Source organism: Lithobates pipiens, unplaced genomic scaffold (assembly GCF_037356315.1).
Source record: "Lithobates pipiens isolate NorthernLeopardFrog02 unplaced genomic scaffold, aLitPip1_a1.2 Scaffold_13, whole genome shotgun sequence".
Classification (NCBI taxonomy): domain Eukaryota; kingdom Metazoa; phylum Chordata; class Amphibia; order Anura; family Ranidae; genus Lithobates; species Lithobates pipiens.
The window spans coordinates 338,188,319-338,207,181 of record NW_027507718.1 but is presented as its reverse complement, the minus strand read 5'-3'; the positions used below and the strand labels follow the sequence as shown (position 1 = coordinate 338,207,181).

Genomic DNA, 18,863 nt, shown 5'->3' with positions numbered 1-18,863 from the left:
GGGAGCTTGGGCTCATCTAACAGCCTTTCTCTACCATGATCCCATGGCAACCCTGGTTGAAAAAGGCTGAGTTAACCAATACTCACCACTACATGTAAAAATGTAAAGCATTAAATAAAATAATTAGAATTATATTTTAAAAGCCCTACATCAAAAGTTTACCAGTGAGAAAGTAATAGATGGTGTTCCTCAGTGACAAGTTGACAAGCTTGTAGCAGATACCTGGAACCATACCCCAGGAGGAACACAAATTAAGCGGAGGCCTCTGGATACATATCAGCCATTTAGTTCACTGAATCAAACCCGTAATTGAAACACTTTTAATATGTTAGTATCAATTAATTGTATCCCAGACCTACAGTTTCCCCGATTTTTGTTTCTCTAATTAAACAAAATTTTAATTAAGCAGTCTAAAATATTTATAGTGTGGCTGGATTTCATATACAGTACTGGAGCTTAGTAAACCACTTTTACAGTGTATTAAAACATAGCTGAATGTCCTCATCTTTTATAGCAGTTGTCAAGAAAATATAGGCCAGCACAGTAAAATGTATTAGCCCAATACATTGTCTCTATTTTATTAGGAGGAAGCTATGATGTACGGCTCTGTCAGCGCAGATCTATTGTTGGAGGATTTGCACTATTTTCTCTGCTCTGCCATTAATTTATAGCAGTAAACAATATGTAGCCCTCCAACTGCAGCAAAGCAGAATCTTTTAATGAGGTGGATGTTATTACCACAATAAATCAGTGCATTCATGTTATGTATAATTCAAAGTGTGTATTCCCACTGTAAGTTCTCTGAATAAGCTGATAGTGTATCACTGTCAGAGCTGTGCTCCACTTTATTTTTTTTATCATTTTGTTAGGGGATTCGGTAGAATTTTTGTTATTTTTTATTTTTATTTTCTTGTACTGCAAATGAGGGATGAAAAATGTCCCAGCCTGCATGAGAAAGCAAAGTGTAACAATTACATCAGGAATCAATAGTGTAGGTTCTGTGGCAGCATTGATCTGTGCAAACTGCTGTTTTCACAAGAGGCAACAAAATCAGTCCTAATTGGTTTTAGTGGTATCTCCAAGAAACGTAATTCAATAATAATGATTAGAGGTGGCTGCTCAGTTGAGGAGCTTGGAAGCATATAGTCATTTGTTAAAATGCTGCAGGGAGAATTGCATTTTAGTGTTTATTTTATTTTCCATTAACTCAGTACTGTGCAGACTCTTTTAGGTAATGTGTATCTTGCACAGAACATATATCCTTTAAACAGTGTGCAACATTTAAATGACATTCTAGTCATGACAGAAAACGAAACCATTAGGCTGCATTCACACCTGAGCGTTTTCGGTTCGTAAAACCTCCAAGAAAAAGCCTGAAAAACGCCCATCAAGCAAAATCCCTTTCATTTCAATGGCACCTGTTCACATTTTTCTGCTTTTTACATTGGTGGCCTGTACAAAATTGCGGCAAAACGTGGTAAAAACGCACGACTTCGAAACACTCAGGTGTGAATGCAGCCTGAAATGCAAAAAAATAAATATATATTTTTTTTTAACCCAGGCTCAGCTGTAGTGCACCACTATGCCTTGCTGTTAAAATCTGACCTATACTAAGACAATCTTATCTTTTTTTTAACCGGGCAAGATAAGTTGCCAATGACACATCACTTACAGAAGGCTGTTGCTCTTTTGTCTAGTCCTACTTTGTCAAACATTCTTCACTCATGTAAATCTTCCACCATAATAGGGGATAAACAAGCTAAGCTATCCCTATAAGAAGAGCCTTTCCTTTCCCTTAACCATGCCCTCTGAGACTCCATCAGTGTAATCCAGAGGCATGGATGGGTGTGATATGCCCAATCATCTAAAACTGCTGACAAACACCTGTAAGCCAAAATAGTGGCAACATCCTAGGTGTCTGTGGGTTGGATGTGGTTCTATTTCTCCACTGTGTAGACTATTACTCCTTTGAAACATGGATAACTTTAACAAATTGTGAGACAAAAATGTTGTGGTTTTGAAGCTTTTCTTGAGTGATCTGCCATTGCTAGGTCAAATTAAAACTTTGCATCAGTCATAATGATTTGGTCCAATTTTATGGCCCACAAACTGAATATCGTACGACAGATTGTACATCCTTTTTCACTTAATAGTCGCAAGTAGAAATTGTATAGGTAAATTCACAAAAATTCTCGTACGACAGAAAATAAAGTGAATATGACCCTTTATTGATTGCTAATGTACTATGGCTGTGCCTTCTGGACTATAGGGCAAATCTCTAACCCTGTTACGAAACATTCCCTTACTCTTTGTGACAGGCTCAAAGGTCCCTCTGGCCTCCTATCACCTAATGTACCCTTATTGTCCTTCCTTAGGAATCCCCCTTTCTATCAGGCCCTTCTCTCCCACTTCCTTTAAGGTTTGGGGGGACTTGAAGCTAACTAGGTTGTACCTACTTGACAACCTGTGGTCATGACCCACATGCTGCAGGACCTATATCATGACTGTATTTATAGTTGCTTAACAAGCAGAACACTGATGCTGCCACATACACAAGCCAGTGGGTAATAGACCAGGGAGTCACTACTGATGTCAGTGATTGGAATGAAATATGGGTGATGACCATCAAAAAAATATTAAGGCATTAAGGCACACGTTTCCCTGTGGTGGCCTTGTCCAAAAGCCAACAAGTTTATAGAATTGTTTCAAATTTACATTTAAATATTTCTCAACCACAATCAACCCTGACTCTTTGATAGCTCTCCTTAATACTTGCCCTCTGAACCTCACAATGCCGTTTTCAAAACCACACTAAAGATGTAGCATGCAGGACTTGACAAAACGCACTGCTCCTGTAACGCAGTGGTGTGAAAAGTCCCATAGGATTTAAAGTGGAAATTTTTTCTTGCATTTTTCTTGTAAGAAAAAAATGCAGGAAACAAAACACATCCGTATGAAAGGGCCCTTAGGCTTGAAAATAGTCAATGCTGATTGAGAGAGTAAAGTTACACTTTAAGTGAAGCATTTGATTATTTATATACTTTCCAAGACACCGTCAGACAACTGAAGTAATAAATTGCAGTGCATCTGGAAAGTATTCCCGGTGCTTTACTTTTTCTACAAGATGTATACTGCTTGGTAAAATTTGTACATGATGGCATATAAATAGACTAACTGCTGGGTAAATGGTTCCTGCCATGGTGGCTAGTTAGTGTTAGGATTCTGTTCATTAGGTTTTTATTGTTTTTTTTATTTCAAAGAACATTGCAGCTCCATAGAACTGCACATGTACGTAATATGTTTAACCATAATAAAAAGCTTGAGTAATTTGTCATACACAGCAATCTTACACTGTCCCGTTTGCACAAAGAAGGCATTCTAAAGCTCCATACACACGATCAGATTTTCTGCTGATTTTTTCCTTCGGATTTACCAAAACCATGTAGTGCAAGGGCCTGTATGATTGCATACAAATTGAAACTCCTAAGGTTTGACCTCATATTATATGGTTTTGGTAAATCTGAAGGAAAAAATGAGCTGAAAATCTGATGGTGTGTATGGGGCTTTATAGAGGAGATAACCAGGCTGGGCGCTTTACACCGCTGGTTAGAATTCTGTTTCATGGTAGCATGTAAACCAGTACATCTTATTTTGTGGCAGAAACATATTCGTGTGTCTAGTATTCAGCAGCTTTTAGTGTCATAATTATTCTAAGGACAGCTATAAATCTTTTACTGAATTGTAAATTGCATGCTTGCATTTCAGTGTTGGATAAAATGATTAATTTTATTATGCTTGTTATACCCTATTGCGTCACAAAAGTACAGTAGTGGTATATGCACTATCACCACAACATATGCCCATGATATATTTTCATGATGTATTCTAATTTCTACTTTATTGTAGTGTTGTGTTTTTCCATAAAATGAAACCTTCTCAATATGTGTAAAGTAATAAAGATCAGGCTGGTAAATTTATTTAGGTTTTACATATATTGAAATACAACATGCCTTATAACATGTTGGGACCCTTTAAATATGTATTTGTTTACATTTTATAACCACATTTTGGCATTGTTTTTTTTGCCTCCCCACGTAAAAGCCATTTATGCATTTGTATGTTTGTACTTGCATTCCTTTGCCACTGTTCACATGGCTGCAAAAAGATGTTCAAATTATACCTAAATTTCAGTTCTATGTTTATTTTCTAGCCTGTTGGAGCACTGAACCCAAAGCGAGCAGCCTTCTTTGCCGAGCGCTATGAATCATGGGAGGATGATCAAGTTCCGAAGTTTCACTATGGCACCCATTACTCTACCGCTAGCTTTGTACTGAGTTGGCTTTTAAGAATTGTAAGTTACTATCCTATAAGATGAAATAGTGAAAACTTGTTAGTAGTAATGATGAAACCAGGCACAGGCTATTCTGGGGCTTTCAACCCTGACGACAAATATAAATTTAATTGTTTGCACCCATATTTGTGCAGCTACGACTTATGGCTAAGGTTAAAACTTCAATGTACATAACCCTAATACCTAATATACTCCAAACATTATTTTACCCTTAAAGAGGAGCTGGAGTCAAAAAGGGAAGATTTGCTATGTTACAGGGGACATGTAGAAATGATAATTTGTTCCTAACCAATAATAAAATAAAAAACCGTTCTAGGAGTCCAAAATGTTTAACAATGAATAACAGCTGGAACAATACCCTAATACGTGGTATACACAAAATATTAACATTAATAATATGAACAACAGTGCAGTGCTATGAAAATCACAGTGTTGCTAAATTCAGATTACAAACATGTATGACAAAATCATTAAAAAGTGACAAAAAAGACGAATATAAAAAAAAATTGTATAAACGTATAAGTGCATTTAAGTAATAAACCAAAAGTCCCAATGAAGAGCCAGAAGGTAAGTTAAGCAATCATCACTATATATTACAAGCTTAGGACAGATGTGAATTCCAACAGCCTCTGAGCATCACAGCAGTAAGACTGCACACCACCTTAGTGTTTAAAAGACGGGGGCTTACCAAAATTAGATGACCCCACCCCCCAATAAAGAGTGCTCTAACCACTCCACGAGACCTCCAACTACTCTCAAGCACCTTGAACAACTGCATCACTATGTTCCTAAAGATCAATGTTCAATCTGACTTAACATAGGAATGGTGTTACAAAATAAGAGAAAGGATCTCCATAGTGTAGAACAGTAGAGTATGCAATTTTAATAAGGTATATGCATTTACAATGGATGGGTAGTAAGCAGGCACTACACATCAATGTATAATACATTTAACAGAATCCAAGATGGCCACAGCTGGGAGCATATCCCCAATCCTCCTTTTCACGGTGTTCCCTGCAAGACCTCCTAGCTTCTCTTCCCTTCTGAGTGCCCACCATAGCAATCCGCTTGCTATGGGGGCACCCAGGCTTTCTCCCAAACCAGCTCTGTGTGTTCCCGTGACCCTGCTTTCTTGAGTAGGTGAAAAATTACATATGAAACTCAGCTGCCTTCTGGTAATCCCAACTTGCATATCCCAAGAGGCAGTGTTTTCATTGAGAGCATATGCGTGCTATGAGATTTTGCACGTTACAGCTTTCTGCCAGTTATTTTGACATGGCATAGTATCGCAGCATAACGAGTGGAACCAGATATGAGAAAATCGTGGCATTGTTGCATATGTGCAGACATGTTGTGTTGAGTCTGTGCACACCCTGAAATTTTGAAGGCGGTGGCTCAGAAGAGGGCAGGGGAAGGGTAATATAGCTGGTGTGAAGTTCTTCTGTAACTCAGCCCCCTGCCTCCCCTCTAATCCAATCCCTAAAAACCCACTACTGTAAGCCTTCCTTTAACTTAAAATGTACTTTATTTCTTGGGAATAACAAGATTATCATTGAATTATCATCATGTACCTTATCAGGCATAGTCTTACCTTATGTATTAAAAATATCGGTGGACAAACATAGCTCTGCAGTGCCTTTCATTATGATGTACAAATTGTGCCATCTAGAACTCTTGCCCAATATTAGCACATGACAAGGGATGAATAACTAATGCTCATAATGGGTGAAGGTGGGTTTAACTAAGGCTTATAAACAGGATGTATTTGTCTTTGGCCATTTGATGTCCTGACATGGTGGTAGAGATAAAAAAAAACTTGTCATGCCTTTTCATCCTCAAATGCCCTGTAATTTTCTTTATTGAATAATTTATTTATTACAGGTTCTTTTATAGCGCTGTCAATTTATGCAGCACTTTACACATTATACATATTGTATATTCACATCAGTCTGTGCCCTTAACGAGCTTACAATGTAAGGTTCCCAACTCACATTCACACATACACGTTAGGATTCTATTCAACCCGATACAGTATATATCTGTATGTAAATTAAACTTGTATAATTTATCATTTTAACTCACTATTTTACTTCATAAATGAAAAAAGGATTCATGAGTATAAATAAAAAAACAAACAAAACTCAGTGGTTTAGTTATTTTAATCTATCATGTTTGGAAGATACTACTCGGTTAAAGAATTGCACCTGAAGTTGTTTCATTGTAAGGTCTTTGTTTCAAAATGCACTTTGCTGAAAGCCTTCATTTGCATTCTTATACAAAGCCAAAGCAATTTATCAGTTTCTAATAATGGTAAGCAGCCATAATAAGCATCCTCTGTAATGTGTTGGTGTTGGATTAATCAGGAATTGTGTTTATTGATAGCATGTAGGTTTACAATAGTGCATGTTTTCTGTAAACCTAAGATGTAATTCATCTACCAGAAAGTAATTTCTTTGGGAGAGCATTAGCAGCCTACCATTAATTAAAGCTTGTTACAATGGTACAAGGAGACATAAATCCTTGATATAATTTATGGTGCCTTGCTAATTTTAGGCAATTATCTACTAATATGGGCTTAAGTGTTGTTTAACTAAGAGGTGGCTTTTAAAACCTTTAAGCATTTCTTCCAATCATAAATTCCAAATGGAAATCAAAATGTAAAAGGTAGCTTAATGCATGTAATCTGTAAACATGTGTTTACAGGGGAGGGCTTCATTACTTGGATAAATAATGTTTTGCACAAATTTTCTAATCTAGTCCAGATATTTGGTATTTTTTACGTTTTAAGCATGTTTGTTTTACAGAATTGTATTGCAGGTATTTATGTAGTGCAAGTCTTTTATATTCTATTCATTTACATCAGCCCCTGCCCTCAAGGAGCTTCAGTCAGTTCCCTATTGTTCATACATCGTTGCATTCTAGAGTCAATATGGACATGTAGACAGGAGTCGGCTAACCTACCTACATTTCTTTTGGAGTGTGGGAGGCTACCACAATATCTGAAGGAAACCTACGCAAGCATAGGGAATTCAAACAAAATCCATCACTGCTGCAAGGCAGAAGTGCTAGCCACTAAGCCACTGTGCTGCCTTAAGAATTTAGCAGAATTTAGAGTAATTGATATTGTCTATATTTTGTTAAAGGGTTTTCATTCTGAAATGCGATGACTTATACGGTGCTAATTATCAGTCTCCATTCATTTTTTTTTTTTTATTTGAGATACTGCTGAACTGTGTCTTGGGTTTAGCCTCTCAACATTCTGCCTCCCAGAGACAACCATCACTGTGACCTCAACTGGAACCATTTCAACTTGCACTGCCAATGAGTTGAAGCACATGAAGTGTATGCTCAGCCCTGCTATTAAAATTAACAAATAATGGAGCTTTCAGTTCTGAAGCTGGCTAAAAAAAAGGATATATTTGGCTTCAGCCTATAACACGCTTAGGTTATTACTGTCACCTAGTATGTAGATGACACACAACTAGAACAATTAATAATCCTTTAGTAATGCAATGTTGATCAAGATATAATTTATCTATTATAGAGGTTGATTTCTTATAAAGTACTAAAGTAAACAAATTAATTTTTCTGTTCTAGGAACCGTTTACAACATCCTTCCTGAATTTCCAAGGTGGAAAATTTGACCATGCAGATAGAGCATTTTCTTCAGTTTCAAGGGCATGGCGTAACTGCCAGAGAGACACCTCTGATATCAAGGTAAATTCTGGAGGGTTGCCTGATCTGGCCTTTTTGACACAATTTTTAACTTTTTTTCCCTCAACACCACTATATAGTAATTCTTCAGACTGTCAGTTTAAGAGCCAATGTTTGCTGTAGTGTAGATGATTTTCCTTTCACTCAATTTTCTGAGAGGTTCATTCTTATCAATGACACTAAACATAAGCAGGCTCTGCAAACGTCTCTACTCCTTCAACACTCTCATATTACTCCTTCTTCCAAATCAAAAATAATATTATAGTGGTAGTGTTTTTTTTTTTGGCTTTTTAAATTTGTTTTTCCTTTATATGGTTAAGCACTTTAACAAACCTCAAATGTAGTCTTTATTTTAAACCTACCTTTATGCTCACCTTAACCCTGTAACCCTAAGTGTTTTTAATTATCTTGACAAAACAATAAAAATGGCATTATAGCACTCAAAAAAAATGCATTATTTTGTACTTATTTACGTTTTCATGTGCAGGTGTTTCACCTATTCACATCGTCCTGTTACCAAATTGTAACAAATTGTACTGAACATGCTGCAGTACTGCAATATGCAAAAACAAATGTCAATGAAAAAAATACAATGCTGTTGCCAATAGTTTGAGCCTTGTCAGCTAAGCACTGCATTTAGATGAATTACTGCATACACCAATGACATGGCTATTACATAATTAACCCCCCCCCCCCCCCCAATAAAAACAATTTGAATGACCTGAACAAATAAACTGAAGGACTGCAGAGTGTTGTTTGGGTAGTTTAATAATTCCGTTTCCCTGAATGTGTGCCATCTTGACTGACCTATCCCAGCTAGAAACATGTCTTCTTCTTGCACTCTTTAGTCACTGAGAGAGCACAGGTAAATATAATGTCAAGTTTACAAATCTAAGGTGGCCTGGCCAATTAGAAGTCAAGGGCAATCATCATGGCAATGTACTGGTACCTGCTGAAGGGAAAGTTGACAAAATGCATAGGGAGATATGGTCGTTCAGAAACTGTACTTTAAGGCCTCATGCATACTGGACATTTTTTCTGCCGCTCCTAGAGGCGTTTTCCGTTTTACTTTCAACAAAAAGCCCACACCCAGTGGGTCCAGGAACAGCACAGTTTTGGCAGAAAAAACTCTTGACACGCCTAAACGCGGATTCATCGCTTGAGCATTAATTCATTTCAATGGCTAGAATAAATATTGTGGCCAATGAAATAATTTAACGGGCAAGCACTTGACGTGCCTAAATGCGTTACAAGTGTTTACAAATGTCAAGTGTTTTTTCTGTCAAAACTTTGCTGCCAGGAGGAAAGGAGTCTAGTAGAGTTAGCAAAATATCCAATGTGCATGAGCCCTAAATCTGATGGCTAGCTCTGTGGACATTTAACCCCTTTGCCGCTTCTTTGATTGTTTTTTGCCACTAATGGGGATTTATGATTTATCTTTATTTGTATTTTGTAGTTGATTTGAGGCCAACAGTTCCATCCATACCAAATGTCTTTTTCTTTTTTGCCTTTGAAAAATGAGCTTTTGTGTAAGGCTTGTGGTATTTTGAGGTTCTTATTTGTTTTGAGTGGATAATGTTACCATATTTATCGGCATATAACACACGCCAGCTTATAACACCCCAATTCAAAATAAAAGTTTCAGGGGGAATTTTTTTTTTTGTGTGCCCATTTGTAGCCTGTTCTGTGCATATCTGCCCTATTAATGCAGCTCACCTTCTCTCATAGGACATCACCGAGTCGTCATCTGTTTCCTCGGCTCTCAATCAGAAGTCACATAGTCCTGCCTCCGGCATCGGACCAGCTCCTGTGATAGATGGAACACTTTTCCAATGCTGGTGGTGGAGGAGGGACTGTGCGCATGACATGCGAGCCGAGAGGAGACAATGGCTCTGTGATTTCCAGCAGCACTCATTCCCCTCCGAGGTACGCTGTCGGCGTATAACGTGCACCCACGATTTTCTCCCTATTTTCAAGGGGAAAAAGTACATGTTATACGCCGATAAATACGGTATTTCATGTTGATAAAGCCTTTATTTAGGTTAGGTTGCTTATCCTATACATACAGTACAGGACATAGCAGTCGTAGACCATGGGTTATGTTCAAGTTACCTTTAGGAGATTGGACGCTGGCTAAAAACTTGCTAGGGCTGCCTCAAGACCATATACAGTACCTCAACCACTTTGTGATGGTAAAGTACATTTTCAGAAAAACGTTCTTGGATAGTTGCTATAATTCTGGATGTGGTACCTTGGCCAGCCATAAATTATGTCCTAAATGCTAATTGCTGGGGAATAGAAGGGAGGTTGTGGCAGAAGGGCAGTGTGTCTTCGCAAGTGTACTTGTGTATTTTGATGAAGGTTTTTTTTTTCTTAATTTTTTTAACAAGCCCAATGAAACAAGCCCAATGTCCTCAACTAGTTAAAAAAAAAAAAAATTACTTTTGTTTCAGGGAGTGCTCAAAGTGCAGCATTCACTTGATACTGACCATTTGTTCTTGGTGCTGCCTTTTGTTTGCAATATGCCACGGCATCATTTGAAGGGGAACAATTGTGAAAAAGTGCAAGAACAATGTGCATCTAATGCCTATAGTTGCCAAACCCTGCTATTCCCATAGACAAAATTGTACACTGGTTAAGCCTATTATCCCTTGTTAAAGCCATCCTACTGCTGGTCAGTTTTATACTGCTGTATCCTCTGTAGTGTCTTCATTTGTGTAGTAAAGCCCCAGTCTGGGGCATGGCTTGGCAATGCATGTAGCCAGACACTGCTGTTGACAACTATCTTGAGTGCAGCCTCATCAGTGCCGCCTCAATGCAGTATCAATGCAAGCTTATCAGTGCCGTCTCCTCTGTGCCCACCAGTGCAGCTTATCAGTGCGGTCTCATCTATGCCCACCAGTGCGGTCTCATCTATGCCCACCAGTGCTCATCAGTGCAGGTCTCATCAATGTCCACCAGTGCGGCCGCATCGATGCCCACCAAGTGTCCCTCTACCCTCTCACCAACCCATTGATCATGGGTGCAGTGCTTTGCAAGCTCCTGTAAAAATAAACACAATTTTTATGCTAAAAAAATATATACTGAACCTAGCCTTTAAGATGAGGAATGTTTTTATAATGCAGTGCCTTCCTGTCTTTTGCGCAGCGAAGTAGTGAAGATGATATTAGGTTAATTCCTGCCTGATCCCAGCTGGCATAGCTTTCACTATGCTAAAATGACCTGTACTGGATCTTAAGACCTCCATACTGACAGTGTTAACGCCGAGGCACCTGTCACATTTCCGTGAACATAGAAGCTGCAGTGGAATGTAAGGCCTCATGTACACTGCAGCTGGTAAACAGACATTTAGGCTTGGTTTCCTGATATGGCAAAGTACTAATGCGCTACCAACAGTGTATCAATACAAATAAAGTGCAAACGTATAAAGTGCTAAATGAAAAAAACAGCTAAACTTCTATAGTGTAACCAACCCCTCTAAAAATGTATAAAGTGTAGTGAAGTAGTGCTAATATAGCACGTCAACAAAAAAATAAAAGAAGGAATTTCTCAAATGCTCATTAGACTTGTGCACAACGGAAAATTTAGTTTAGTTTCGGTTCGTTGTCATTCGTAAAATACATCATTTCGTTCTGTTATATTCGTTATGTTAACGTTAATACATTTTCGGATAATTCGTTATTATTCGTAGTGTGTCGAATTAATTCGTTTGTATTCGTTGAAATTCGCTATTTATGTATGTATATTCATTCATGATAATGATTCGTAGTTTGGAAAGTCGTTTGTTTATTGAATCTTTTAACACACACAATGACAACGTCTATTCTCCACGGCTCAAATACAATACAACACCCTTCTAACTCAGTTTTCAGGAATGCACTTTGCCAGTAATCCATCCTCCGGCACAAAATGAATTAGCTGATTGGACTATAAGATTTACTTTGAGCTGAGCTTTTGAGAGTGTGAGAATTTCTAGTGGAAAAAGTACCCCTTTGCCATTTAAGAAAAGGAGTAAACGTATTTCATTTTAACAAGCTCCTTCTCCAGTGCCAGGGGCATCGGTCTTCGCTGTCAAGTTCAAGAGGTAATCCTCCGGGTCAACACCAGGGACAAAAGTCTTGGAGGAGGAAACCTACAAAATACTAAAGCCTCCTTATGAGGAGGCACCCCCGCTCGCTCAAGTAGGGGTAATACTACTGCAGTTTTCAAGGGTGTGGCAGGAAGAGTGTCAAGACAGATGGGGGACTTCCTCAATAGCTCCAGGGTACAAACTGGAGTTCCAAGAGTTCCCGTCTCCTCGTTTTCTCAGATCAAACATTCCTAAGGATCCAGAGAAAAATAAGTATTTCTTTCAAGCATTGGACCATCTTTTGGCAAAAAGTGATTATGGTGGTCCCCCATGTAAGAGCAGGGGTTGGGGTTTTGTTGAAACCTTTTTTTCAGGGTGCCAAAACCGGATGGATATTCTAGATCTCAAAAATCCGTTCCCTTTCCGTAAATCCAATCAGTTGGCTCCATCCTACAAGGAGGATGTCAATCGACATCAAGGATGCATACTTCCATGTGCCTATTTCCCCACTCACCAGTAATATCTACTTTACAAGGTAGAAAATCCTCATTTTCAGTTTGTAACTCTGCTTTTCGGTCTAGCTACTGCATCTTGAGTGTTTACAAAGGTTCTGGCCCCTCCTCTAGCCAGATTAAGGGCCCAAGGTGTAACGATTATAGTTTATATAGATGATCTGCTCTTGATAGACCTAGTCAGTAGCCCGCTTAGACCAAAGTAGGGTCACCACATTCAGCTACCTGGAATAACTAGTTTGGACTCTCAACCTAGAGAAATCTTCCTTAAAATCAAGAGAAGGCTAAAATACTTGGGTCTGATCATAGATAAACCCAGAAAAGAGTATTCTTGCCCCAGGCAAAGATCAGTATCATAAAGGAACTGATTCAGGTGGTTGAAGCAAGATGAATCCTTATGCAGAGTTTCATTCAAGAATGCTGCAAAACAGTATCCTATTGGCTTGGGACAAGAAGGTTCAAGCTCCAGATTTCCCAATGTGTCTGACTCCAAAGGTACGCCGGGGAAAATCCTTTTTACTGTTACCTGGGAAGTGGTAACAATATGTGCCAAGAGATTCGGGCAGAGCACTTGGTCCTGAGGGCGTGAACATTCAGTTTATGGAATTGTCCTGTCAGGATCCAATCCGACAATGCCACAGCAATGGCCTATATCAATCACTAAGGGGGCACAAGAAGTTGTGCGGCCCAGAGAGAGGTGAATTGTATCCTATCTTGGGCAGAAAACAATGTACTTTGCCTGTCGGCAGTCTTCACTCTAGGAATAGAAAATTGGTAGGCGGACTACTGGAGTCTCCAGCAGTTGTTCCCGAAAGAGAATGGTTCCTTAAACCCCCACATCTTCGTGTCAATAATTCAAAGATGGGGGATCCCAGACGTAGATCTGTTTGCATCCAGGTTCAACAAAGAAATCGACAACTTTGTGTCAAGAACAAAGGATCCGCTAGCATGCGGAACAGATGCCTTCTGTTCCCGTGGAATCAGTTTTCACCAATTTATGCATTCCCTCCTATTCTGCCTGCTTGCATGACTTCTTTGCAGGATCAAGCAGGAAGGGAAGTCAGTGATTCTTGTGGCCCCCAGCATGGCCCAGGAGATCTTGTTATGCAGAGATCATAAGGATGGCGGTAGGGATCCCATGGACCCTACCACCACGTCCAGACCTTCTCTCGCAAGGTCCTGTATTCTATCCTACCTTACAAACACTAAATTTAATGGTTTTGCTATTGAAACCCACATTCTGAAGAAACGTGGGCTGTCAAGTTCAGTGGTATCTACCTTGGTTAATGCAAGGAAGCTGGCCTCCAGAGTCACATATTATAGAGTCTGGAAGGCATATTTCTCCTGGGATGAATCCAGGGGTTTGCACCCCAGGAGAGCTATGTCTTAGGTAGAATCCTTGACTTTCTGCGGATGGGGTTAGAAATGAAGCTGGCCTTGAATACTTTAAAAGGGCAGGTCTCAGCCTTATCGGTATTGTTTCAAAGACCACTTGCTTCACATTCTTTGGTTCGTAGTTTTTTTCAGGGGGTAACGCCGCTTATTCCCCCAGTTAGGTCACCCCTGAACCCTTGGGACTTGAATTTAGTTCTGTCGGAATTACAAAAACAGCCTTTTTGAGCCGATACAACATGTTCCCTTGGTCCTTTTGACAAGGAAACTAGTTTTTCTGGTAACCATATCCTCTGCAAGAAGGGCATCGGAGTTGGCTGCTCTTTCTTGTAAATAGCCATGTTATTATTCACAGGGATAAGGTAGTATTGCTTCCTCATCATAACTTTCTACCAAAGGTATTTTTAGGTTTTTATCTAAACCAGGATGATGTTCTACCTTGATTTTTTTTTCCAGAACCCTGTTCTATGGAAGAAAAATCACTACAATCTCTTGATGTGGTGAGAGCAGTCAAGATCTACTTAAAGGCGACTGCTCAGATTAGAAAAACTGATGTTTTGTTTGTGTTGCCTGAAGGTCCTAAAAGAGGACAAGCCGCATCGAAAGCTACTATTTCTAAATAGATTTGCCAAGTAATCATTCTAGCTTATGATTTAAAGAGGTAGCTTCCACCCTCTCAAATCAAAGCACACTCCTCCAGGGCTGTTAGTGCTTCAGGGACAGTGCATCACAAAGCCTTCATGGCTCAAATCTGCCATAACTTGGTCTTCAGTCTATACATTTACCATATTCTATCAGGTGAATAAATAGACATGAGGATGTCGCCTTTGGGCGCAGTGTGCTGCGGGCAGCAACATAAGTTCTCTGATCTCATGTTGCCCTACTTTTGTTGTGTCTCCCTCCCCTCAGTTGGCATTGCTCTGGGACATTCCACATAGTAATTACTATGTTTCTGTGTCCCATGATGTATGATTAAGAAAATAGGATTTTTAGAACAGCTTGCCTGTAAAATCCTTTGAAGTACATCACAGGACATAGAGGTCCCTCCCCTCTTTCTGGTATATGCGTGTATTGCTTTGCTACAAAACTGAGGTACTCCTTGTAGTGGGAGGGGTTATATAGGGAGGCAACTTCCTGTTTAGGGTGTGCCAGTGTCTATCACCTGAAGGTGGCCTATAACCCACATAGTAATTACTATGGCTCTGTGTCCTGTGATGTACTTCAAAGAGAAGGCTTTTACAGGTAAGCTGTTATCCAAATCCTATTTTTTAGCCCAAAAGCACCTGAAAAACATCCTGTCATGCTGGTTCCCGTTGACAGGCTTTTCTAACCAGCGCAATCCCGTCGTGCTGGTTCTCGCGCTGGCTGCAGTAGGAAAATGTCATTTTCCTATTGTAGCGAGTGAGAGAGCGGCGATAATGTCGCCTCACTAATGAAACCTGCATGCTTTCGGGGGCATACCAGGCCCTTAGGTCCGGTAGGGATTTTAAGGGGAATCCCCTACGCCGAAAAAAACGGCGTGGGGGTCCCCCAAAGGCCGCTGTGCCCTCAACATGGGGGGGTGGGTGCATTGGGGGAAGGGGGGCGCCCTGCGGCCCCCCCATCCCAAAGCACCTTGTCCCCATGTTGATGAGGACAAGGGCCTCTTCCAGACAACCCTGGCTGTTGGTTGTTGGGGTCTGCACTCAGGGGGGCTTATCGGAATCCGGGAGCCCCCTTTAAGAAGAGGGTCCCCAGATACCGGCCCCCCACCCTATGTGAATGAGTATTGGGGTACCATGTGTCCCTACCCATTCACCTGGTGAAAAAAAAGTAAATAAAACACAACACACAAGGGTTAAAAATAGTTTATTGCACAGCTCCAGTGATCTTCCGTCTTGGGCGGTCTTCTCGCCGCCGCCCGGGGGGTCTTCCGACTTCGGTGGTCTTGTCCCCCTCTTTGGTTCTTCTTGCCGGGCCACCGCTTCTTCTTGCAGCTTTTACTAGCGGTGGCCCGGTCGTCTGCTGCTGCCGCCGCCGCTTTCCGTTCTTCTTCTACTTCTTCCTTCTTGAGATTTTGACTCGACGCTCTCTCTGGCCGCAATGCCAGGGACGCGGTGTGCGGCGACTTATATAGGGACACGGGGCGGGGTCACCGGTTCATGTCACATGGTGACCACGCCCCTTATGATGTCACAGTCCCAGCATTGCATCCTCCAGGACGGTGACATCATAAGGGGCGGGGTCACCGTGTGACATCAACCGGTGACCCCGCCCCTTGTCCCTATATAAGTCGCCACACACCGCGTCCCTGGCATTGCGGCCTGAGAGAGCGTCGAGTCAACATCTCAAGAAGGAAGAAGAAGAACAGAAGGCGGCGGCAGCAGCAGAAGACCGGGCCACCTCTAGTAAAAGCTGCAAGAAGAAGCGGTGGCCCGGCAAGAAGAACCGAAGAGGGCGACAAGACCCCCGAAGTCGGAAGAAGGGGCGGCGACGACGGAAGACCAGGCCTCCGCTAGTAAAAGAGCTAAAGGAAGAAAGCGGAGGCCCGGCAAGAAGAACCGGAGAGGGGAACAAGACCCCCGAAGTCAGAAGACCCCCCAAGACCACCGGAGCTGTGCAATAAACTATTTTTAACCCTTGCGTGTTGTGTTTTATTTTATTTTTTCACCAGGTGAATGGGTAGGGGTACATGGTACCCCAATACTCATTCACATAGGGTGGGGGGCCGGTATCTGGGGGCCCTCTTCTTAAAGGGGGCTCCCGGATTCCGATAAGCCGGCCAGCAGACCCTGACAACCAACGCCCAGAGTTGTCGGGAAGAGGCCCTTGTCCTCATCAACATGGGGACAAGGTGCTTTGGGGTGGGGGGGCTGCAGCGTGCCCCCCTTCCCCCACAGCACCCACCCCCCATGTTGAGGGCACAGCGGCCTGGTATGTCTCAGGAGGGGGGGTGCTTGCTCGTCCCCACCCCCTTTCTTGACCGGCCGGGCTGCATGCTCGGATAGGGGTCTGGTATGGATTTTGGGGGGACCCCACGCCGTTTTTTTTCAGCGTTGGGGATTCCCCCTTAAAATCCCTACCAGACCTAAGGGCCTGGTATGCCTCTGGAGGGAGAACCCATGCCGTTTTTTTTTTTTTTTTTTTTTTTTTTTTTTATTTGGCGTGGAGTTCTCCCTTAGGATTCATACCAAATACAGTGCCTGGTATTGGCAGGAATCCAATTTGGATCCCCGCACCAGTGTGAACCCGGCCAGCGATGCTTGTCGCTTATCGGGAAAGGAAAAGAAACATTTTTCCTTTCCCGATGCGAGCCGGCTCGGCGCTGGCTCCTGCGACTGGGCTCGCAGGGTGTCAATCTCGCCGATAAAAGCGGCGAGATTGACACAATATCGAGGTCACCTACTGTATGACTGATTACAAGCTAGAGATCACCATTGATTACATTTGAGCAGTGCAACATATGCAGCATTGTTCTGCATTTTGCGATTGACTTAAATTATTAGTTATAAATCTAAGTCTATTAAAACCGTAACTTAATGGATATGAATTCCGATTGGTTCTATGATACACACTCCAGTATTTTTTTCAGTTAATCATAAGCAATCAACACAATTTTGACAAAGTTGATTTGAGAGCTTTGGGGGGTTTAGTTTGCTACTTTTTATTCAGTTTGATCTGTCAAGCCAAACTGTAGAGAGTTTTTGGTTTGCAGTTTTTAATACGTTCTATTTGTTTATTTGCATCCAATTGTCATATCGATATGAGTTTGTCATTGTACCTCTTTTTTTTATTTGATGTTCAGTACCCTGTAACTATGTTAATGTTGACAATTACGGTATAATAATGATGCAATGGGTGATTTTGTTCCTCTAGGAGCTCATTCCTGAATTCTACTACCTCCCAGAGATGTTTGTCAACATGAATAACTACAATCTTGGTGTAATGGATGATGGCACAGTTGTTTCTGATGTTGAACTTCCACCATGGGCCAAGTCTCCTGAAGAATTTGTTCGTATAAGTAGACTGGTAAGAAGACTGATCAATTTTTGGCATCTAAGATTCATGCTTGTATAACTTCAGTACAAAATTAAAATAAACCAAGGTTCAGCTGATGGCACATAACTTTGAGGTAACACATACGGTAAATCCTGTAGCAGCCATATATACATGCACTGATCCTTTTAGTACTGTCAGAAAGGCAGAGTTGTAGTATGTTTGTACTCCATTATTTTGTGGTTAGCCAGCATTTAATAGTCATACGAAAACTCTGTTTTGAATAAATCCTAGACGAGCACTTTACCCAGAACTGTAATTGTAGTATATTGTACAGTACAGGACACAGAACTTGTATTACTAAACATGGGTTATATGCAGGCTACCTTCAGGTGATTGGACACTGGCAAAAAACTTGCTACGGCTGCCTCTAGTGCTTACAAATAACGCCTCGCTCTCAGTGTGACTCCATTTATTTAATTTTTGCTAGTGTCCTTTGGTGATTAATCTGTTCTCCTCTGGTAGTGTTTTTGCTTTTTAAACCATTCTTTCTTTTTTTTTTCTTCTGACACGTCTATCAAGCACCCAGACTGTGTGTAGCCAGCCTGCAATGTTTTTTTTCAGGCATTGAAACCTGCGTTAGGCATTCACCTTATCATAAAGTGCAGCATGTGTAGTTAGCCACAGGGTGTTATACAGGTCCAGGGTTCACCTCTATGGTTCCCAAACCCTGAAGACCCCTTCAGGGGTCTGCCCATTGTGGTGGGTGCAGCCTGATCCTCTAGGCTCATCATGGATAAGTTAGGACACAGTTCGCCTGCATGCTGACCCTAGTTCCTAGGTTTCAGTA

At 41.0% G+C, this 18,863-nt stretch overlaps 1 protein-coding gene across 3 annotated transcripts in view; it reads left to right on the top strand.

The window, feature by feature from the left end:
• The window catches only part of LRBA (LPS responsive beige-like anchor protein), a 939,113-nt gene that overhangs the window by 705,968 nt on the left and 214,282 nt on the right, over nt 1-18,863 (top strand). For all 3 annotated transcript variants that reach the window (XM_077477021.1, XM_077477022.1, XM_077477024.1), the window contains 3 exons: nt 4,211-4,351; nt 7,949-8,068; nt 17,894-18,046. In XM_077477021.1, coding sequence (XP_077333147.1) covers nt 4,211-4,351; nt 7,949-8,068; nt 17,894-18,046 — 414 coding nt within the window. The remainder of the gene's footprint in view (nt 1-4,210; nt 4,352-7,948; nt 8,069-17,893; nt 18,047-18,863) is intronic.